We start from the raw sequence: 23,843 nt of genomic DNA on the forward strand, positions 1-23,843 counted from the left end.
CATTTAAAACCTTGCTAGCATAGTGAATAACATGAAAAGTTTTAGCCCTCCTTTGGCCTAAGACTGCCCCAACCGCATAATCACTAGCATCACACATGAGTTCAAAATCAAGTTTCCAGTCCGGTGCAGTGATTATGGGTGTAGAGGTAAGTCTAGCCTTTAAAGCTTCAAAAGCTTTCAAACAAAAATCATTAAAACAGAAAGGAGTGTCTTTGTTTAAGAGATTACTTAGGGGTCTAAGTCTTTGATAAATCTTCTGTAAAAGCCAGCATGCCCCAAGAAACTCCTAATACCTTTGACATTGATGGGTGGAGGGAGTTTTTCTATTACCTCCACTTTGGCTTGGTCAACTTCAATGCCCTTGTGAGAGATTTTGTGCCCCAAGACTATCCCCTCGGTCACCATGAAATGGCATTTCTCCCAGTTGAGGATAAGGTTAGTCTCCAAGCATCTTCTAAGCACCACTTCAAGATTGGCTAGGCACTCATCAAATGAAGACCCAAACACAGAGAAGTCGTCCATGAAAACCTCAATGCTCTTCTCCACTAGGTCGGAGAATATAGCCAGCATACATCTCTGAAATGTTGCAGGAGCATTGCACAATCCAAATGGCATCTTCCAATAAGCAAAGACACCAAAAGGACAAATGAAAGCAGTCTTCTCTTGATCTTCCGGATCAACCACAATCTGGTTGTAGCCTGAATACCCATTAAGAAAGCAATAATAAGCTTGGCCAGCTAATCTCTCAAGCATATGATCCATGAATGGGAGTGGAAAATGATCCTTCCTTGTAGCTTTATTGAGCTTCCGGTAATCAATACACATTCTCCACCCCGTAACCGTTCTAGAAGGAATCAACTCATTCTTCTCATTCTGAATAACCGTCATGCCACCCTTCTTTGGAACCACTTGTACAGGGCTCACCCATGCACTATCAGAGATAGGGTAGATCATACCGTCATCCAACAATTTAATCACTTCCTTCTTCACCACCTCCTTCATCATAGGATTAAGCCGCCTCTATGGTTGAGCAACTGGTTTGTACTCATCCTCCATAAATATGTTATGCATGCAATAGGCTGGGCTAATTCCTTTGAGATCAGAAATAGACCAACCAATTGCCCCTTGATAGAATTTCAATACCCTCACAAGCTTCTCCTCCTCCAATGTGGATAAGGAACTACTTATGATGACCGGTTTGCTTCCACCTTCTTCTAGAAACACATACTTGAGATGAGAAGGAAGTATTTTCAACTCAAGCTTAGGGGTATTCACCTCCCCTTCCTCCTTCAAATCTTCTATATGCACTGAATCCGGTATCACCTCCTTGTATGAATCAAGGCTCTTCAGACATGCCTCAATTTCTCTATCTTCTTCTTCATGGAGATATTCAACCACATTGATCAAGACTTTCTCCAAAGGAGTGGAAAAAGAGACATGCTTCCTAGTGTCTTCAATAAGGCCATCTATTACATCAACCCGGAAGCAACTACTCTTGTCCTTGGGGTAGTGTATAGCATCAAACACATCAAATTTGACTTCTTCATCATTCACTGTCACCTTAAGCTTCCCATCATCCACATCAATTAGAACTCTTGCAGTCTTCATGAATGGTCGGCCAAGAATGAGAGGTACATCAATGCCTTCTTCTATATCCATCACCACAAAATTAGAGGGAAACAAGAAACGGTCCACCTTCACCAGAACATCCTTCACTATGCCATGAGCATACTTCACAGATCGATCGGCCAACTGCAAAATCATGCGAGTGGGCTTCACCTCCAAATCACCAATCCTTTGAAGCATAGATAAGGGCATGAGATTGATGCTAGCCCCCAAATCAAGCAAAGCCTTCCCAATAGCTAAACTCCTAATAGTGACTGGAAGAGTGAAACTACCAGGGTCCTTGGATTTTGTTGGCAACATCTTCTGAATGATAGCACTACACCCCGCCTCCAATGTGATGGTCTCCTCTTCAAAATATTTTCTCTTCTTGGTGAGGAGCTCCTTCATGAACTTGGCATAAGTAGGCATTTGCTCTAATGCCTCGGAGAACAGAATGTTAATCTGCAAGGTCTTGAAAATCTCTAAGAACCGAGCATATTGCCTCTCCTTATCTCTTCTTGAAGGTGCATGAGGATATGGTAGGCTCTTGGTGGGTGGCACCTTTACAATACTCCTCTCCTCCATGGATGCTTTCTTTTTCCCTCTACTAACTCCTTCTTTTTCTCTTTCAATTTCTTTCTCTTTCTCATTCTTTTTGTCATTTTCCTTTTTCATTTTATTCTTATCAACCAACTCTCTTCCTTCACTCCTTCTCCATACTCCTGGGCCCTCTAGGATGATCTCCTCATCAACACTAGCATCATCTTCTACTCCCATATCATTTTTTTCCTCACTCTCATTCTTCTTCTCACTATTCTTCACTAAAAACTCCCGACCACTCCTTGTAGATACTACATTCAAGTGTCCCTTCGAGTTTTGCTCGGTGTTGGCTGAGAAAGAACCTTTTTGCTGCTCTGCTAGCTGCTTTGCTATTTGCCCCACCTGTATCTCCATATTTTTAATTGAAGCATCAGTGATCTTTTGGTTGGACATAGACAATTGCATGAATTGTTGCAACGTGTCTTCCAAATTGGTGGTCCTCTCATATAAAGGTGGGTGTTGGTGTTGATGTGGAGGCCTGCTACTTGATGAAGCATTCATATCTGGTTTGTTTCCACCATAATTATTTCTCCACCCCTGATTTGAATTCTGAGGATAGGGGTGTTGAGAGAAATTTTGCCGCCTTGATTTCCCATATAATTCACTTCTTCGCCTTGGGAACTAGATGATCCGACACAATAACCATTAGGGTGGTCACCTCCACAAAAATCACATGACAAAACTTGTTGCATAGGAGGAGCATTAGATTGCATAGCTTGAAGTTGTTGAGGTAGCTTGGCCATTTGTTGATTCAAGGCTTCAATTTGTTGGGAAAGTATCTTGTTTTGAGCTAACACTGCATCTTGAGTCTAAGCTCCAAAACTCCCCTCTTGTGTGAAGAGCTTCTGCCATGCTGGCTCCTAAAGTCTGTGGAGGCCATGGACTCAATGATGGTAATAGCCTCTTCAGCGGTTCTGAACATAACTGACCCTCCAAAAGAAGCATCCAATATCATCTTGGTTTGAGGTTGTAACCCATTACAGAAAGTTTGCACTTGAAGCTCCACCTTAAAACCATGGTTAGGGCACCTCCTCAACAGTGATTTGTACCTCTCCCATGCTTCACATAATGGCTCATCCGCACCTTGAGCAAAAGTAGCAATAGCAGTTCTGGCCTCAGTGTTCTTGGACGGGGGAAAGAACCTGGCTAAGAATTTAGTCTCCACATCCCTCCAAGTGGTCAGGCTTTGGTTTGGCTGAGAGTGAAGCCAAGCCTTAGCCTTCCGATTCAGAGAAAATGGAAACAACCTCATGAACAGTGCCTCTTCATCAGCCCCTGAAACTCCAACTAAACCACACAACTCATAGAAAGTGTAGAGATGAGTATGTGGGTCTTCATGATCCAATCAGAAAATTGATGAGAGCTGATAAGCTATAGGAGTGCAGGCTTCATTTCTGCTAGTCTATCATTCATTGTAGGCCTCACAATGCTAGAGAATTCCCTCGGGCTAGTGCAGGTGAAAGCATCACCTATAGTGCGCCTCCGGTTTTGATTTTCATTGTGAGCACCACCTTCACCTTCCATAGTGAACTCAGGAATATCAGAGACAAAAACTTCAGGAATCTGAATGGTTGGTTGGCCAACTGGATTTGCTCTAGTCCTCCTTCTCCTCCTGTTGCTATTATTCCTCCTTGCCGTGCGTTCAATATCAGGATCGTTCAGCAGTGGCTTAGAAGAAGTAGTACCTCTGGTTCGAATAATACCTTGCATACAAGAAAAGACAAAAGACTAGAGTGCACAAGTCAGCTCAAAGAATTCATTTGCTAAAATGGAAAGTAACAATAAAAGTAAAGGAACAAGTCACAAATAGCTATAAATACTAAATTGCCTTGCTAATCCCCGGCAACGGCGCCAAAAACTTGTTGAGATTTCTGTTAAAACTATTTTTGTTATCACTTTAAATCACTTTTGTTCTATCAACGGTCTCAAACACGGCAAGTATATCGGCCGTTCAAGTAGTAAAATTATCGTATCCACAGGGATTAGTAGGTAAAATAAGCATTTATTGACTATTCGTGACTAAAGAATAATTCCAATTTGTAGTTTGTCATGTGAAGATTAATTGAAGAGTATAACTACTGGAATGTTAACTATAAAAATATTTGGTTTTGAGTGGAAAATGGTAGAAATGGTATCATGATTTTTGTGAGATTATAGGATCAGATTTCACCAAACGTTAAACTAATGAATCCTTAATCTCTTGTTACATCCATTGCTTAGTCAACCCATAAGTTTACTCAAACCTAATCCCTTAGAGCAAGAGCCTAGGTGCGGATAATGAATATCAATCCCTTGAGTATTCAATACCTACACCCGCATTACGGGTTAGAGTTTAAGACTACTAATGGGCCAAACTCCATTCCTAGATACATTTCCCACTAGACATTTGTTTCAGAGCAAGTTTCAAAGGTTATTTTCCAATACCCAATGGAACCTATATCATGCAAGGAGAATCAATCCAAAGCAAGCATTAAGAATAGAAACATACACAACAATGAATGGAACAACATATATATATCATTAAAACGTAAGGATTACAATAGAATTCGTTGGTTACATCTAACCCCACAAAATAATGGGTAGAACCACTCAAAACAATGAGGGTAAAGCAAAAATAGAGATGGAAGTGAGAATGAAGAACCGAAGGAAAGACCCACACACGAACGGCCTCAAGCTCCGGGAATCCTTTCCTCAGCTCCTAAAACACGTCCAATGTGTGAATGAGGAGCAAAGCCTCGAAAATTTCTTCAAATACGAGCTTGAGGAGTCAGATTAGGGTTACGCGCCCGACGCATAAGTCTTTGCGCCCGGCGCAGGGCCTTCCAGAGAAGTTGAGCACTATCTGCCTCAGGACATGCCCGACGTAATTTCCTTTTACGCCCGGTGCAATGTCATCCAGAGAGTTTGAGTTACTCTCTGCCTCGATCACGCCCGGCGTGGGTCATCTTGCGACGGGCGCATATATGACTTGCAGAGATAAGGCACTCTGTTCTGCTCAAGCCCGGCGCGGGTCATCTTGCGCCCGACGCAGTCACTCTTCTATGCTCCTTAGCTCCTTAGGTTTCCAATCCTATGGATCTTCAATCCTCAATTCTCTAGCTCAATACCTGCACAAAAAATGAGGTGTATTAGGGTATTATTAGCTAAATTATGGATTAGCTATATCTGCACACAAAATGGATCAAAAAGAGAACAATTATATTGCAGTGGTTCAAAGAATGAGTAGAATTGTTCAATAAGTTTTGTCCAAAAAGAAGTATAATTGAGATTTAACACCTAGCCTATTTTCAAGGTTGGGTTGGCCTATGGGCCACAGCCCCATTTTGACGGCTTTAATATATACACCTCCTTTTCTTATAAATATATCTCTTTTTTAAAAAATAATTAAAATTTTAAAATATCTTTATTTTTTTATTTTTAATTTTACATCTACAACATTCAATTTATCATTTTTTTTCTTCTTTTTCGCACATCTTATTCCTTCCTTTTTCAGTTTTCACATACACCTCTTTACATTTCTCCTACTCTCCATTTATTTCAGTAGATAATTCTAATTATTTTGATTTTACATTAGTCTCTTCTCCCTCTTCTTTTAGTTTTCACACTATTATCTTCTCTCTCTCTCCTTTTTAAGTTTTCACATGCACCTGGGAGGACTAGTTTTCAACAATATTATAAGTGTGTGTGGTGTCAAGTCAAATGTGCATTTTTTGTTCTAGCACTTACTGGACTTCCTCCTATTTACACGTCTAGAAAAGACAACATCAAATATTTTTAGTATTTCATAAATAATTTCAATGTTCCACAAAATACTTTTCAGAATAGTAGAATTAATGTTTCAAAAAGTATTTTTTGGAAGTGTATTGTTTTACATAATTTCAAAAAAATACTTTCTACAATTGTAAATTTACTATTTCGGAAAGTATTTTCCAAAATTATATAAAACAACACACTTCCAAAAAAATACTTTCTAGAACATTAATTTTACTATTTTAGATATTACTTTACGGAGGTGTGTTATTTTTCATAATTATGAACAGTTCTTTTCAAAATAATAAATTTAGTGTTTCGAAAAGTACTTTTCAAAAGTGTGTTATTTTACATACTTTCAGAAAGTAATTTCTAAAATACTAAGTTTACTGTTAAGATTTGTGTTTCGAATGTCTTTTCCATAACATTAAATTTAATGTTAAGATTTTTGAAGGTGTAAAAGAGGAAGTGTTGAAAGAAAAAAATGTACATTTAGGTCGAAAAAAACCATAAAGGAAGTCGAATGTGCCTATAACGTTGTCATGTATCAGTTCCACGATGTGAGTGCATGTAAAAAATAAAAGATGTGACGGAAGAAGAGAGCAATATGAAAATCGAGAAAACTAAAATTAACTATTGAAATAAATGAGAAATAGATGAAAGATAAGGAGATACATGTGAAAACTAAAAAAGAAGAAAAATGAAGTGTGTAAAAAAATAGTAAATTAAAAGTTGAAAGTGTAAAATTAATTTTTTTAAAAAATAAAAAATATTTTAAAAAAATAAAATATAAAGGATGTATATTTATTAAAAAAAAATGAAGTATATATATCATGATCGTGTCACAAAATTCACTGGGCTTTATGGGTGTTAGTTTAAAATAATAAATAAATAAGTACGCGTAAATTGCGCAATGGTAACCATCTATGATTTTCCATTTTAGCACTCCGTTGTCCATGAGAACGCGTAGCGCATTCATTTCATGCCGTGCTATAGAAACATGAATTTTGATTAGTCAAAATTAAAATTCAATTATTGGAGTAAATATATTTTGTTTAGTGAACCAAAAACATAAAACACAAAGTTTTCATCCCAATCCCAAATTGGAAGGCACACTCTTCTTTACGCAATTTGAGTGACTCTCAGCCGTTCGATGGACTACGATTTCCGAAGCCGGTCGGGCCCACAAGCTCCGATGTACCGTCCTCCACCGTCGCCGATGTACCGCCCGTCGCCGTATCAGCAGAATCCTTCTCCTCCTTCTTGTAACTCTCTATCTGCTTCATTCATTAGGGGTTTTACTTTCGTTTGTTTTCCGTTTCTCTTCTAATTTATGGAAAATGATTTTTCCTATTGAATCTGCAGCAGGATTTGGCGTTAGGGTTGCTATAAAGCCAGAATATCGGATCACACCGCCGGTAAGTTTTGCTTTGGAAGAATAAACTGTTAATTTGGTCTGCATAGTCCCTCAAGTATCCAAAAATCATCCAAATTAGGCCTCAATGTCAGTAAAATATATCAACGCATGGACTGAATTGGTGGATTTTCAATACTTAGGGATTATTTATGTTTTTTTTTAAGAACTGTTTAGAAGAGAGGGTAATACTTGAAGAATCAAGTTGATAGTTTGTTTGGACTAGAAATGAGTCAGAGTGAAGCTGAAACAAGTTTATCTCAATAATATGAAATTAATTAGAAAATTATGTGTGTGTGTGGCAATTCATGAACCAAATGAGTTGGATTATATATAGCTCAAGATCAGCTTCATGAACCAAGATCTACAAATTAATTATGGGAATAACTAATTTTGAGTTGGTTTGGTTCATTGTGAGCCCTAGTTGTGAATATGTAGCATATCAAACTTACTCTACGGTGTAATAATGTTTTTCTCATTGCTTCTCTTCGTCAAATTCTTGAAGAACATGAACCTGTCATACTAAGTATGTAGAAATTAAGTGGACTTACTCCTAGCTGACTTTTCCCAAGTTAAAAATGGTGACATAAAGAAACAATAGGTGGCCAATGACAAAGCTGAAGCATCCCTAACACAGATTTCCTATGGTTATAAGCCATTACTTTTGCTTGATGGGCACCCTGTTGAATATCAGTTTTAGTTTTAATGCCCATTTGTGCATGGGCTGAATTTCATGTCAACATTTTGGTTGAATGCAAGTAGCGGGGCTTTGCTTGCACTTTCGAAAGAAATATGCACCAGAAAGAAGTTTTTATTGTACAGGAAAAGAACAGAGAGATTATGTTGTGCAGGAGCCCTGGGAAGTTTGTTGCTGCTTCTATTGTGTTTTGGTGGGACAAGGATAAAATGATAAATTTATAATTAAATAGAAATAGAAGCAGAAGTTCCATCATACCTTCAGGGATTAGTGGATAAGAAATAAGGTCAAAATAATGGAATAATCTTCATTAGTTTCCATTCCATGTCATTCACTATTTTTAATTCAAATAATGGACTTTAAATCTATTCCACTCCACCTCTCTCCATTTTCAAAACAATATTATATGGTTGTTTATACTCATTAATCCAATGGTGTTTGTTCATACTAGTTTTAGCATATTTTTTGCACAAATTTCCTTTAGCGGTTGTTCTTACCCATGCCAACTGTATAAAATTACTAAAGCCTTGCAAAATAATTCACTTGGATTTGTTTCAATAGTTCAATATGATTTTTTAATGGTTTTAATGATTTTGCAGCCTCATTTATCATCACATGCTGGAGATAATCCACGGAGCAACTTCCAATTTGATTTTGAATTGGAGAGAAAAATTTTGGCTGAAGCACAGAAGGATAACCCAAATTGGAGCAAATTTGGATCAGAATATATGCCAACTAAAAGTTCTGATACATCAACGTCAAAGGTTTGTTCTTGATTTAGGGCATGAGGTTCTGATTTTTACTATTGTTACCTGTTTAATGATTTTTTTTCCCGGAATTTATGAAGCAGAGGTTATAATTTACTATTTGTTAGTTCATGATTAATTTGGTACATTGTTTTTCTGTATAAAGATAAATCTTCTACTGTTTCCAACTGGGTGTGAAATGAAACTTTTTTGGTTCAGGTTACTGCTTTGGATCCCATTGTGAGCAAATTTATAGCTATGGGGCTTAGCCGTGAAGCTGTTCCTATTGCTGTTGACAAATATGGTGATAATCCAACCAAAGTATGTTATGATCCCTGTAACTCATTATTGACATGATGCTTCAGATAATAGCATTTCTGAAAAGCGTGATTATGTTTTTGAACAGTAATATCATACTCACATCCTCATTCCTCTATCTGTAATGACCATGCTGGTTTAATTATTCAAACCTAAATGGTTCTTTCCTTAATACCAGAATTTCCCTCCAAATTATTGACTAAACTTACTGTTAGCCATCAAGTTGATAGTTACCTAAACATTATGACAAATTTGGATGTCTTGCTTGATCTGATTGTCTTCTTCTGATCACTCATCCCTGTGTTGGTAACTAAGGAGAGTAACTTTGGTGTTCTGTGGAGTCTACTGGTTCCTTTTGTTTGCAAACGTTAATGATCAATAAGGGTTGGCATGTTATGCTTTAAGCCTGAATGGAAGAGTTTCGAACCAAGTTTCTATTCAAGTAGACTAGTTGTTGACTTCTTGTAGCACTCTGTTAAAGCTTTTCCACTTCTCATCTCGAGTCTGCTTCCAATTCAAATATGACTAATTGTCAACCTTGTAGGAAAGTTATTTCGTAGCTTGACAGAATTTCAGGAGTTTTTCCCAGCTTGGATCTTATTTCTAAGGTTTTTGCTTTGTCATTCTTATGATGATCAGGAACTAAACTGTCCTAAAAGGGTGTCATACTGAAAATCACGTACACCGAATAGTTCTTTGTATTGTTTGTGCTGATCACATTGGCTGCATGTTTATGGTTTTCGAAGTAATCATTGTATTTTCTGTTGGTTTACATACCATCTGCCGGTGGTTTAATGATTTTCTTTAGACTATTGCTAAAATTCTTTTATTTTATGTTAGTTTTTTTGACTCGATGTATTATTCATTTGAAGATTCAGGAGTTTGTCAATGGTTACAACCTTCTGCGGGAAATGGGATTTTCATCAAATAGCGTTGCCGAAGCCCTGGTTACTAATGACAATCATACGGACAAGGCACTAGCACATTTACTTAATGGCTCATCGTGAGACTCCTCAAGTAATATGTTGGTGGCATCTTGTATTGATCAAGGAATGTGTTTGTTCCTTTTGTATAATGATAAATAATAGTCAAACATAGGTTGGAACACGGGCAATCTGTTATTGTCTATTGTTTTACATACATATACGTTGAAGAGTCGTGGGATTGGGCGTTCACTGTTCTTAAGAGATGACAAATAGAGCATGTTAAAAGATTTCATTTCAGAAAGGTCATATCTTTCCTGTTAAAAGATGTTATTATGTTTCCTTTTGTCTAAGACCTTAACTTCCTAGCTCTTCCATTGGCCACTACAGAGCAATTGAAGTGAGTGCGTTATCGCGGAAATAGCTATGTTTAACTCGTTCAAGAAATTTTTTCAAAAAGTACTTGGGATTTGCTATGGTGGTTATGAATTAAATTTGGAATAATAGAGGACTTGAAAAAATGAAAGACTTGTTTGGTTTGACCGACTCTTGTTTTTATTTTCAATAAAAATAAAAAAGCAGAAAGAAAGATTGTTTGAATTTTGTCTTCGTTGTCAAATTTAGGAAATGGCACTTCCATTTCCAGAAATATTGAATGCAACAAAATATATCATACAAACGATGTATAATACTCTATGTAAAAGTTATAAGTGGAAATATGACCATAACTCTTACCAAACAAAATCACAAATTTAAAGGCAGTTTATGAAACTACTATTTTGAAAGACAAAAATTAGAATGGAATGGTCAAACAAAATGCATAAAAGCCAGTGACAACGTGAAATAGGGTACCTTCAGAGTTCAATAGTGTTCATTTGGTTTCAATTTCATTTAGCAATTTAAGTTTATCTAATTTTTTATTTCCTTCCATAAGAAATGGTGGAAGAAAAGGAAAAACAATAAACAGTAAATCGATGAATTAAATTAAATCGTTATTTATATCAATTATATTGAATCGCACTGATTTATCTGTGTATTGCAATTTGCAAGATTCAAAGTCAATATACGAACCATTGACCAGTCAAATAATATCAAATGATGAATTGTGATTCAATAAAACCTAAGACTCAAAATTCCCTGCCTATTTCATATACAAAAACAAAGTTCCCTTTACTACAAAAGAGATGGTCAGCCACCATGTCACTCCTATAAATACTTTCACTAATCACTATTACATTTTTGGAAGTTCTACTAAGAGTCATCTTCCCCTACGTCCATGAAAAGAAAGAAAGAAAGAAACATAGAATGAAATAAACCAAATTATAGGTGGCAAGCTGAATTTTTTTTATTTTATTTGCTGTACGATGTTTTGCTAGTAAACCTTCAACCGCTCAACTTGCCAACTGTGCATATAAGCTAGCTAATGAAACTATATTGTTCGATGGACATCAAATCAAGAGCCAGAAGCAACTTTTTAGCAGACATCTCCGGGAATGACTCCGCTTCCAATTGAAATTGAAAAATCTTAGGAAGCAAACCTTCCAACAATTGATGACTCCCGAGCATTACGTTGGTGGTCTTCTCACAAGAATCAACTCAAACACCAGCACAAATTGCTCCTGATAAACAAAAACATGTTATATATTACCTTGAGGTTGCAAATAAAATTTGACGTATATGTGTCAATAATTATGCCAAGTAAATTCTGTATATAATTTCTTATATACAATCAGACCATCTTTTCGGTGGCTATAAAACTAATGTCGTGAATTTTAAACCAGTAGAGAGAGAGGGAGACCTGCTGACCAAGAGGAGCAACAAAACTTTGCCTCATCAACATGCTTCACATCAAGCCCAATAAACCAGGATCCAGAGCTCACATCATCATGAGCATAGGTGCGAAGAATAGATCTGCCAACTCAACATATTCAAGATTGAAGCATAAACGGCAGCTAATAGTATAGGTGCAGCTAAGAGTGTATCTAACCTGTTTATTGATATAAATTTAGCCAAAGCTCGTGATATAACATACATCTCTCCTGATGCATGACGAAAATATCTGTTGAACATGAGATTTGATCATCATTTCAAAAGAAGAAAAATAGATGTCATGAAGAAAAATATTTACGATACTTAGGGCACATCAGTGTGTATTCAGAGTTGTGCCCCAAAACGCTAGATACATAAAATATTCAACTCACTTTCCAGTTCTTCTTGGTTTTGACCTCAACTAGCACATTATAGGGTTACAGTCGAGCTATACCTTATTATTTTGGCACTATAATGTATATTTTGTCACATGATAGGCTTCTCCAGTAAAGATTGTTTTATGAAGCAAAGTAAAAAACGCAGTTTTTACTTATGGGAACAAAAGACTCAGCTGCAGAGCACCATGCAAAAACACTTTGTTTCACTAAAAATCCACTTGCAGCTATTCAATACTGTCATACATCACTAATTTATACATGTCTGCAGTAAAACTAATGCAGTTGTTCAGTCATATGAAATAACTGGTTGCTTGCTTACGATTTTTTGTCACCAAATTTCCACCACTCTGGTTCATACCATTTATGGTTCCTGTCATATTTCACAGATAACGGTATGAGAATCATAAAATATATTCTCTATAAAGCAGATAACATTTTAAACAGCTCAAGGGGCTCACAGCTCAGAGAAAACTTCGCCTGATTTCATGCATCCCATGTAAAGACGAGGTTTGTCCAAATGCGCAGCAAGTGTAGCTCCCAAGGCATCTGTGCAGGATGAAACAGGTTGTAACTTGTAAGACATATATACACATCTAAAAATGGGGAAAAAACTTTGGAATTTTATAAAACACGGGAGAAGAAAAGCACACAATAAAATATTATAGCACAATTAAAAGGAAGAATGCAAACTTTTTGTTCTTAGAAGATGAGAATATATAAGGACCAATTCACAGTTAAGACTTAGGAGACAGTATTGATTTAGATAACTTTTTCCTCCTTTTTTTTTTTTAATATATTCCCCCTACTCTTAATGGTGCTTTTATAGTTTATTTAGAACTTGGTAATTCTGTAGCTTAAGCACTTTGTTAGTGTGCACTGTGCAGTTTCCAGGCAGAAACTCTTTCAGTATCAATATATATTAAGATAGCACAAAAAGTCATTTCTTCTTTGTAGAGCTTTTCATGAAATGCCAAAGCTATTTTGCATGTAATACAATAGTAAAATACAGTTCTGAAAGTGATTGTAAGCTGTTCGGACAGGAAATGTGTTTTTTTCTTTCTTATAAATTTACAATAATGGCAGAACTTCCAAAGAAATATGTAGATAAGGAAAGTGTTTTTTGTACATCTTAAAAAAAAAAAATCAAAAATAGATTTAACAACAATTAGATAATTTTTATTTCAAAACGATTAAATAATATTATTAAATAAAAATTTAATTCAAATTTTATATTGTGCTCAAAGCCTCAAACCATCACTTTTCCCAGCAAGGCATGTGTATCCCCATCAAAGGTATTAAGCGAGTCTGTATCAATACAACGACTGCTTTGCCTATAGCTGTTGACCCGTGCCTAAATGTTAAAACCATAGTTATCAATCTTAAATAGTGACACAGGTAACATTGAAAACACTATAGCTGGAAGTGGGATGACTGCTATGGCAGACACCATGGGCGCTATTAAAAACCTCTCTGCTATTTGAATCCCATTGTGACCAATAGCTGATCAGCTATCTCACTATTGCGTGCTATTGACCACTATGGTTAAAACTGAGAGCGGGTCTTTTAACATGCTTTGCATGTGCATTTCTGACGGAGATTACAGTCTATTAGAGCCACATAGGAAGAACAAAATATTTCTCACGATAGCATCCAAGGTTCTTATATGCAACCAACTAAGATGGAGAAAGTTTGAATTAAGCTACTAAAAACTGTCACATGGAGTTTGAATGTATTAAAGCTAGGTAAGTATGAAGTTCTTGACATACCAAAAAGCATGAAGTGCTGATTTATAACATATAAGAAGGAATATACATTTGTATTTGCAGGTTAAGAAAAACAGAAAAGGACAAAAAACAATATTGATATTTTTCCAAACAAGACTATCTAAACTGGTTAAAAGATGAACATATAAAGATGACAGAAAAGTACACCATAGTCTCATAGCATCATACCAAAAATTTTCAACCTACAACTGCAGGAGGGCCTATGCAATCTGCAATTCCAGATATGCATGAAAGACTTCAAGCCAAAAAAGTGATCCAATGATATAACTTTCTCGATAAACTATTATTTTTAGTTTTCAAGAAAAAAACGGTAATTCAACCTTTCATAAAGAAAAGAAAAAAAGAACTTGCATAATGATTATAATTTTTTAAACATATCTTCTAATTAAAAATATGGTTAATTATTCCTTAGTATGTTCATAGACTAAGCTTATGGCTGATTATTAGCTACAACCAACACTGAGAGTAAACATTACAGTAGACAATTCCTTGCAGGCTAATGGGCACTCCATCGCATAAAAGTCAACAAAAAATTCAATGCTTCCATAATTTGTTGAAAGAAAAAGATTAAAAAAAAAACAAAGGTATGCCTTTTATTTTTATTTTTCCAAAAAATATCTGCAACAAACAACGGCAACAAAAACTAGAAATCAAATCAAACCCAAGAGACTAGAATAATAAAAAAGAAGAGAGGCATACCAGGAATGAGGAACAAATAGCTAGCCACAATTCCAAATCAAGATGCAGAAAAAGCAAGCTATGGGGCATGTCGAGAGAAGAGACAGGAAGGAAGATGGGGGTGAGGATAGTGGTTGCAGTAACAAAAATTCATCAGGGGTAATTTTATCCATAAAAATGTTAAATCCTGATTTTCAATCCTCTTCTCTCTCTTTTAAGGCAGTTAATTTTTTAAGAAGATAGAAAACATAGCTTGACAAAAAAAAACAGCGATTTTTTAGGGCTTCTCCTTTTTCCTAGAAGCCCATCCAATTATCCAAAGACTCTTAAGTTCGTGAAAATAACTTTTTAATGATAAAAAGCACTTTCACTTGTAAGGAAAACCCATCCAAATAGACTACAGTTACAGGATAAAAGAAATGGTAAAATATCCATAATTCAATAAAAATGTTATTAAGCACTACCATATGCTGACAACAGGAAACTCAAGGTCATATATGATGATTATGATCACATTCCCATCTGTACCAATGGAGTTCTCTAATGCATGGAATGATTTAGCCGAGGAGTTCAACTAAGAGATAAAAGAAACATATTACAGTAACAAATATTAGATAAATTGCATTACTAACAATTATCACCTCATCCAGTCAAAGAAAAACTTACCAATATTTACATAAACATCATCGTTAACTTTAGCATAAAACTCAGCGTCCCATTTGTCTGCAGCATGAGCAAAGAATAATTTAGCCTTCTTTGGGAATCCATCATTTTTTTCAACATGATTATCCTGTCAGCATAAGTTTTGAAGGTGGTGAGCTAACTACCTTATGCTCTTGAACCTTATTACCCACTTAAAATCAACCACAACATATAAAACATATCTGCCTGCTTATCTAAACTACTGTCTAAAGAAAACCTATAGAGTATAGCGAGCATATAAGAATTGATGACAACTTAAGATTGGTGTCAACTCAAATATAGAGTCAAATATGAGGCTTCTAAGTTTTGACAAACTGATTTTAACCATTGAAAACAGACGAATAAAATAATGAACTGCTCAGTGAAATAAATTAGTTAATTGAAACACAGATTTTTTTGCAATTGCTGGGTCTAACTTGACCAGCACAACTGGTGACAAATTGCTCGCAACAGAATGCTCAGTGGTAATATTTTCTCCTATTCTAACTTTTATCAACTTGGTAGATTCAAATTTTGCATGGGGAGGAACATTATTGAAATCTAATCTACAAATTATTTTTGGAGATTCTATTTCCAAATTCAGAATGTGACAATTCTCTAGGATCTTCACAGAAAAGCACATGGCAAATGATATACCTAGAATATCCTGTAAAACATGCAGTTCTAATAAAATAAAAAGTTTCAAAGCATATGAAGAGATAAAATCCTTAAATTAATTAAACATACAAGAATTAAGAAGTCATTTGTCATCCTATTCTCACGATCAATGTCTTTATCCAGATTGTCTCCACGATTTTCACTGCAAAAGTATATGTAATTTATAGGAAATGTTCCAATTGACACAACCAATTCCCTCCCCCACCCCCGAAAAAATAGTCTAAAAGTAGAAATTTGAACCTTCTACCAATAACGAATCGCACAATGATGCCCTTTCCATCTTCAATTTTCTTCAAAGCTGCACCTATAAAGATAGTGCTTTGAAATTAAAACCTCTTCTGAACCACAATCTTAGTTCAGGAAGCTGTAAACAAACTATCCAAGCATGATACATTAGAAAAACAAATATTTTATGATGCTAGAAATAACTATGTTCAGAATAAACAAAATAAATCATTACAAGTGATACACTAAATAAAACGTAGTTGCATTATATAGGTTTCTTGAGTCAAAATCAATACTAGACTTTAAAGGAATTAAAATAAATCAATAAGAGGATACCGACTCTTCTTTCTAGTGTGGAAATGAAGAGAAGAGCATTCTCCTTGGAGTTACAAAAATAAAAATTGAAAACTCCTCTTGTCTCTTCATTTGTACCTTAACTCGTTATCAACAGGTGCCATGCAACAGTAGGATAAAAAGGCCATAATTTTATGTTTTTTAACTCATGTCAGTTCACGATAAAGTGGTATATAAGTACTTAGAGTTTAGGCTTCACATAAATTCCTTACACTTTCATATTTACTGCTATTTTATTCATTTTGAAACTAATGCATAGACAGATGTATACTCATAACATAGGCACTCGGGAAGAGAAAGCAAAGAATATAATTACCACTTCCCATCCATGCCTTGCGGATTGCTTCTCTATTCTTCTGGCGGCCAAACTTTGTCAGTATACCTATCACGACCAACGGCCTTTTAGTAGAGTAAGTTCCATTAGTCTCCACCAAGGGCTTTGAAACAAAACCCTCTTGCCTAGCAGCAGCAAGTTCCGTCTCAAGGGAATCAAGCTTCTTATGTTGTTCCCTACAATTGCATAATTAAACAGTAAAATCACATAAAAAATAACTCAACATCCAAAGGAGATCATTAATAAAATCCAATGGCAATCAAAAACCTTTCGATATTTATTTTTAAAGGAGCACACTCAAGTAAATTTAATTCACCTGCAGGCTATGATCTTCAACGTATCCTCCACAGATATAGCAGATTGACCCTAAAATGAAAACCTCGCGGTTAAGTTAGCCAGAACAAGAAGTAGAGACAAGTGTCCATCTCCTAACATGAGAAACTATATAATACAGTTGATCTCCTACATAGAGTGAACCCCAATTCCATAATAATAAATAACTTAATAACACACACGCGATCAAATTGAAACGCCCGCAATCACATTAAATCATGAAAACGCAATAATTCAATCCGCAATCGCGAAAATTACATCCGGCGCAATAGGTCGGTGATTCATCCGTACGGAAATGGCGATAACGGCGTAATTGAAATTGCAGTGATAAAAAAATAGAAGGATTACAGATCAGTGAGGAGTGAGGAGTGAGTGGTAGAGAGTGACCTGGCCAGTGATCCTATCGAGCTCTTTGATGAGATAAACGCGATTCTGTGCGTCCTGCCATAACCTGAAAAGGAGAATTGAGAATAATTAAGATTAAGCGTAACGGTATTGGAAGGAAGCGGAAGGGAAAGCGATGAACCTTCCAGCGACGTAGATGGAAGCGAAGGTAGCGAACATGGAAATGACGAGTGCGGGAATTCGAGATCGATTACCCATACTCGAGAGTCTATGGCTCGATCCTCTGCTCTGCATTTCTAATTCTATGAACGAACGATAATGATATAAATGCAGATGCAGATTGCAGAGACGAGAGAGAGAGAGAGAGAGAATTCGATAGACGCAAGGCAAAGGAAGAGACCACAGACACAGTTTGGTGTGTGGTCATTGGTCAACAAAGTCACCACCCCTTCACTCTTTTTCCCCCTCCTTTTTTTTTTTTTTTTTTTTTCTTTACTCATACATGGATCTATTTTGATATCTTTAAATTAGATATTTTATTAATTTATGATTTATTTCAAATAAAAACAATGTCATTAGCTATTCCTCTAATTTCATTTTCATGTTTTGTTTGGATTAAGAGAAAAACTAGAAAAAGTAAGAAATAAAAGGAGAAAATATATTATATTAATTGGATAGATAGAAATAGGAAAAAGAAAGTGAAGAAATTTTCCCTTGCTTATTTTGAAGGGGTGTAAAAGACAATAGAAATAAATAAATAAATTATATAAAAATACTTTTATAATAATCAAAAGGTTAATTTTTTTAATCTAACATTTTTTTTTCTTATTCTAATTTTTATATTATATTTTTTAAGAAGTAAACAGAAAACGTAAAGATAAAGAGACAATTTCCACCCTAGTTCATTTTAATTTGAGAGGAAAGGATAATATATGTCCTGCAAAAATACCTTTTTTATCCTCTAAGAAAATAGTAAAAATACAATATTTTTCTCTTTTTCTATTTTTTCAATCTATTTTTATAGAACCAAACAAGGCTTTCTTCGGTATGTACCAGTTTTGACAAATTTTTAAAATAGAGTAATTTATTTATTTGAAGAATTTCAAATTTTTTGAGGTGAAATGTCTTGTTTGGATGAAGGATTTTTAAAAAATTTGAAATTCAAGCATTTGTAAAATTTCTTGAAATAGTATAATTTCAAATTCTCTAAAAAAAAAAGTAAGAATTTGAAATTTCTCATATTTTTTTTCTTCTTATTTTACTTATATATTTTATCTTATATCTTATCTCTTCATATTTTTAATTATTGAAAATATTTTAAAATATATTAAATATTATCTAATATTAATTTTTGAAATTATGAAATGTTTAAAAATTAGCTAATATTTATTTTTATAAAATTTAATTTAAAAATCTCAACATATAAATATATTTTTTAAATCAATTTTACCATGGTAGAATCAAATTATCATATTCAATTTAATAATTTAAAATTTAAGAAATTTGAATTGACCTATCTAAACAAAATAATTTAAGAATGATAGAAATTGAAATCAAAATAATTCAAATACTAAGAATTTAAAATTCCTTGAATTTGTAAAATTCTTCATCCAAACACACCATAATGATATGTTTGGATGGGGAATTTATATAGGGTAATTCATTTATTTGAAGAATTTTAAATTCTTTGAGGTGAAATGCTTTGTTTAGATGAGGAATTTACAAAGAATTTGAAATCCAAGCATTTGTGAAATTCCTTCAAGTAGTAGAATTTCAAATTCTCCCAAAAATGGGAGAATTTGAAATTCCTCATATTTGTTTTCTTATTTCACCTATATATTTTATCTTATCTCTTCATTCTTTTAATTATTAGATATTCAAAAATATTTTTAAAATTATTAAATATTATCTAATATTAATTTTTAAAATTTTTAAATATTTAAAAATGGATTAATATTTATTTTTATAAAATTTAATTTTAAAATCTCAACATATAAATATGTTTTTAAAATCAATTTTATTATGGTGAAATCAAATTATCATATTCAACCTAACAATTTAAAATTTAAAAAATTTGAATTGACTCATCCAAACAAAATATTTTAAGAATGATAGAAATTGAAATCAAAGTAATTCAAATATCAAGAATTTAAAATTCCTTGAATTTGTAAAATTCCTCATCCAAACAAACCATAATAGTGTGTTTGAATGAAGAATTTATATAGGGTAATTCATTTATTTGAATAATTTCAAATTTCTTGAGATGAAATGCTTTGTTTGGATGAGGAATTTACAAAGAATTTAAAATATAAGCATTTGTGAAATTCCTTAAAATAGTAGAATTTCAAATTCTCCAAAAAATGGGAGAATTTGAAATTCCTCATATTTGTTTTTCTTATTTCACCTATATATTTTATCTTATCTCTTCATTATTTTAATTATTGGATATTCAAAAATATTTTTAAAATTATTAAATATTATCTTATATTAATTTTTAAAATTATTAAATATTATCTAATATTAATTTTTAAAATTATAAAATATTTAAAAATGAATTAATATTTATTTTTATAAAATTTAATTTAAAAATCTCAACATATAAATATATTTTTAAAATCAATTTTACTATGATAGAATCAAATTATTATATTCAACCTAACAATTTAAAATTTAAAAAATTTGAATTGACTCATCTAAACAAAATATTTTAAGAATGATAGAAATTGAAATCAAAGTAATTTAAATATCAAAAATTTAAAATTCCTTAAATTTGTAAAATTTTTCATCCAAACACACTATATATAACTATTTTATCTTGTTGTTTTAGGATTTTATCAGGATTTGGATTCTCTTTTTTAGCTTAACAAAAATTTACTTTGGTTTGTTTGGGTTGGATATTGTCTTATAAAGAGTTGATTTAGTGTACTTATTATTTGGATCGAGTAACTTACTTTACTGGTTAAGTAAAGAGAAGGCCACGTTTAGATTGACTTTGTTGCTTTAATTTAATGGGTAAGCAAAGACCGGCATTTGCCATTTGGATTGAGCGAGACGCTTTAATTAATGTATTGCTATTATCAGTAAATGGTTTATCACATGCAATTAAAATATTTAATAAATTATATGTAAATCTTATTATTTTTAAATTTTGGATAATATATATATATATATATATATATATATATAAACATAAAAATCATATTTTAAATTTATGATAAATATATGATACAATATTATTTTTAATCCACTCTCATATATTAAATACAAATAAAATATTTTAAAAAAATTCTCTTTATTAAATGTGTTTTTCGTATGTTTTGTCATGATAAGATTTTTAAAAAATTCTTTCAAATCCTTATCTACTTTAATTTATATTTATCATATTTTTAAATTAAATTATAATATTTTAAAACAAATTATCAATAATTCAAAATAATTTTGTATATAATTTATTTGTTTAAAAATATTTATTTATTCAAATTTTAAATGTAATATAATCTATACATTTAAATATAATATTCATTTTATATAATTTGTTATAAATTTTAGTTATATATAATAAATATTTAACATATATAATATACAAGCTAAAATATTAGTTATTAGAATTTAATTTAAAAATAAGTATGATAAAAACAAATTGAATAAAAAAATTAAGTATGATAAACATAAATTGAATAGATCAGAAGTTAAAAATATTTATAAAAAAATCCTCTTATGAAAGAAAAACAACTCAAAAACATTTTCATCAAAAATAAGTTAATTTTAGAGCTCTAGTGTAAAATACATATTTTTATCTTTTACAAATCTTAACTATAATAATAGTAGTGATAACAATAATGACAATGATAATGATGTCAGATATAATGATGATAATAGTAATAATGATGACTTTAAGAATGTAAATGAGTCAAACTATATTTGTGAAATTATTTAAAGTTGACTTGTTTAATTAATCATTCTAGCACATTAGTTATTTGTTTATCATTTCTCTAAAATCGTAACTATTGCTTTTAGTCCTTATTTTCTATATGATCATTTTAACTATATTTTATTTATTAAAATGTTACTTGATCATCATAAGTATTACATACAATTATTAATAATATTATCACTACAAGAAAAACCCAAATTTTTGACGGATAATTTCTGTCAGATATTCCATCAGAAATTCCGTCGGAAATCATGACTTATTTATATTAATTAATATTAAATCATATTAATAAATAGTTGATGCTCATACTGATTAATTAGAATCACGATAATGGAACATTATTCCCTAACTGCTCATTTGTAGCCACAAAAACATATGCATCATATTTAAGAGAGCCTTGTACCATATATATATAACAACTCTTCATACATTATTAATTACAATAATATTAGTTATATAACATCTTTTTAGAAATGTGTTGACAAGATAATCGATAATATATTTATTTTTAGATAAAATTTAAATATAATATTAAATGATAGAGGGAACTGGCCAAGTTAACTAGAGTATCATATATACAAAGAGAGAGAGTGACACTTAAGTATTGTTAATTAAGATTTATATTAAAATTTATGTTAATATTTTATTGTTGGATTTATTGTATTACCCTTTGTGATAATTTCTATATATATGTTTTATAAGGAATAATAAGTGACATATTTATATAAGATCAGCAAATTAAAATATTTTATGGATGATAGATGATAATATAGAAGTATTTTGAATGAAAAATATAATTATATTTTTTTATATTTGTTAAAATGCTATTTTTCCAATATAACAAAATATGTTTTCTAAGATATATGTATATATATATATATATATATATATATATATATATATATATATTTTGTACATAAATAGTCATCATTTTTTGTTCCACTTCGGATCCATCAAATAAAAGGACCAACCCTAGTAATATATATTTTAAGAGTTTTTAATGTTGTTCTTAAATTAAAATTAAGACTTAGGGGGATGTATTGGTTTAGGATTTCGTAGGATTTTAAAAGACTTTTTTTGAGTAAAAAAGTCCATTGGTATTCAATCAAGATTTTATGTCACTTAAAAACAATCCAGTGGTATTCAATCTAGATTTTCAAGATTTTTTTAAAGAGTCCATTAAAATCCACTGGTATTCATTTGAGATTTTTTACAACTTAAAAACAATCTATTGGTATTCAAAAATATAAGAATTTTAAAGGATTGTTGTGTGAGAGGGATTTTGAAGGACTTTCTAGTGTTATTTATAAATACCAGATTCATAAAACAATCCCATCCAAACCCAACGGATTTTGAAGGATTGTTTGAAGTGATTTTTCAAGTGTTTCAATAATTTTCAAGTGAGTTTTTCATCTTTTTTTTTCTCTATGTTTCTGTCTTCTCCATTTTTTCTCTACTAATAATACTATACTATTTATACCTTCATTAGCTTATTTTTTAAAAAATAAAATATTATTAAAATATTTGTTAGAATAATTTACATTTATAAATATCGTTAAAAATTATCATATAATATATAACTAAAATAAATAAGTAAATAAATATTTGTTAGAAACTGGACAGTTTGTTGATGAAAGATCTAACAAAACATATGTAAGTTATTTAAATAATTATTGATGTTATTTTTAATCATATTTACAAGATTAGTAAAACAATGCCTTTGTTGAATAACAGGAAGATTTTCTCAATAAATTTTCTCAAGCTATGTCTGAGGCTGCATCATCTGTTGATGAATCACATCCTATGGACCCTGGTTTGGAGGATACAATTAGGTCTAAGTGTTGGTCTGATGCAGTTGGTGGCATGACCACTAAGGGGCGACTATATGGAGCTGGAGACCTTGCTCGTCATTTAAAAGATACACAGAGCAGTCGTGTCGACGTCAATCTTAAAAGGAAAGCATCTTGTAGCAGTTCACATGACCCGGAAGTCATTGTTCAATTGAAACAACGACTTGCAGAAAGTGAACAACGACTTGCTGAAAATGAACAAAGACTTGCAGAAAATGATCAAAGACTTGCAGAAAATAATGCGGTTATTCGTCAGTTGCAACAGTTTCAATCAATTGTCTTGCAATTCTTACCCAGAGAAGCACAAACTGTCATTCAAAATATTTCTCAACAACAAAATATCAACCTAGATCAACAAAATGGGGAACAACATCAAAACCAACAACA

At 32.5% G+C, this 23,843-nt stretch overlaps 3 protein-coding genes across 4 annotated transcripts; 1 reads left to right on the plus strand and 2 right to left on the minus strand.

Annotated features, from left to right (window-relative positions):
- Window positions 1–1,020: 1,020 nt before the first annotated feature.
- Window positions 1,021–2,706, minus strand: LOC109796425 (uncharacterized). Its single transcript, XM_020356100.2, has 2 exons — window positions 2,326–2,706; window positions 1,021–2,067 (listed from the first exon to the last, which is right to left on the minus strand). Exons 1-2 carry the CDS (start codon window positions 2,704–2,706, stop codon window positions 1,021–1,023), a joined length of 1,428 nt encoding a protein of 475 aa, XP_020211689.2.
- A 4,169-nt stretch (window positions 2,707–6,875) lies between these two features.
- Window positions 6,876–10,379, plus strand: LOC109801264 (uncharacterized). Of its 2 annotated transcripts, XM_020362290.3 has the most exons (5): window positions 6,887–7,220; window positions 7,321–7,373; window positions 8,666–8,830; window positions 9,032–9,133; window positions 10,003–10,379. In XM_020362290.3, the coding sequence occupies exons 1-5, from the start codon at window positions 7,109–7,111 to the stop codon at window positions 10,135–10,137; spliced, it is 567 nt and encodes a 188-aa protein (XP_020217879.1). In that variant the 5' UTR covers window positions 6,887–7,108; the 3' UTR covers window positions 10,138–10,379. The 2 variants fall into 2 exon arrangements, with proteins under 2 accessions (XP_020217880.1, XP_020217879.1); XM_020362291.3 differs by lacking the exon at window positions 9,032–9,133 and having other exon boundaries at window positions 6,876–7,220.
- A 747-nt stretch (window positions 10,380–11,126) lies between these two features.
- On the minus strand, window positions 11,127–18,108 carry LOC109800920 (Galactosyltransferase family protein). Its single transcript, XM_020361844.3, has 12 exons — window positions 17,854–18,108; window positions 17,715–17,778; window positions 17,311–17,360; window positions 16,977–17,170; window positions 16,322–16,385; window positions 16,151–16,223; window positions 15,389–15,512; window positions 12,719–12,806; window positions 12,580–12,630; window positions 12,041–12,112; window positions 11,852–11,964; window positions 11,127–11,672 (listed from the first exon to the last, which is right to left on the minus strand). Exons 1-12 carry the CDS (start codon window positions 17,964–17,966, stop codon window positions 11,650–11,652), a joined length of 1,029 nt encoding a protein of 342 aa, XP_020217433.1. The 5' UTR covers window positions 17,967–18,108; the 3' UTR covers window positions 11,127–11,649.
- Between the last annotated feature and the right edge of the window lie 5,735 nt (window positions 18,109–23,843).

Source organism: Cajanus cajan, chromosome 6, assembly GCF_000230855.2.
Source record: "Cajanus cajan strain Asha chromosome 6, NIPB_CcT2T_4, whole genome shotgun sequence".
NCBI classification, from domain to species: domain Eukaryota; kingdom Viridiplantae; phylum Streptophyta; class Magnoliopsida; order Fabales; family Fabaceae; genus Cajanus; species Cajanus cajan.

Excerpts from the sequence above, each read along its gene's own strand:
- LOC109796425 (XM_020356100.2), bottom strand. The coding sequence starts at position 2,706 with ATGAATGCTTCATCAAGTAGCAGGCCTCCACATCAACACCAACACCCA. Across the intron at positions 2,068-2,325 it reads TCATCCTAGAGGGCCCAGGA|ATTAACATTCTGTTCTCCGA; the intron begins GTATGGAGAAGG and ends AAGACCTTGCAG.
- LOC109801264 (XM_020362290.3), top strand. The coding sequence starts at position 7,109 with ATGGACTACGATTTCCGAAGCCGGTCGGGCCCACAAGCTCCGATGTAC. Across the intron at positions 7,221-7,320 it reads GAATCCTTCTCCTCCTTCTT|CAGGATTTGGCGTTAGGGTT; the intron begins GTAACTCTCTAT and ends TTGAATCTGCAG. Across the intron at positions 9,134-10,002 it reads ATGGTGATAATCCAACCAAA|ATTCAGGAGTTTGTCAATGG; the intron begins GTATGTTATGAT and ends ATTCATTTGAAG.
- LOC109800920 (XM_020361844.3), bottom strand. The coding sequence starts at position 17,966 with ATGCAGAGCAGAGGATCGAGCCATAGACTCTCGAGTATGGGTAATCGA. Across the intron at positions 17,361-17,714 it reads TCGATAGGATCACTGGCCAG|GGTCAATCTGCTATATCTGT; the intron begins GTCACTCTCTAC and ends TTTTCATTTTAG. Across the intron at positions 17,171-17,310 it reads TTGAAGATCATAGCCTGCAG|GGAACAACATAAGAAGCTTG; the intron begins GTGAATTAAATT and ends ATGCAATTGTAG.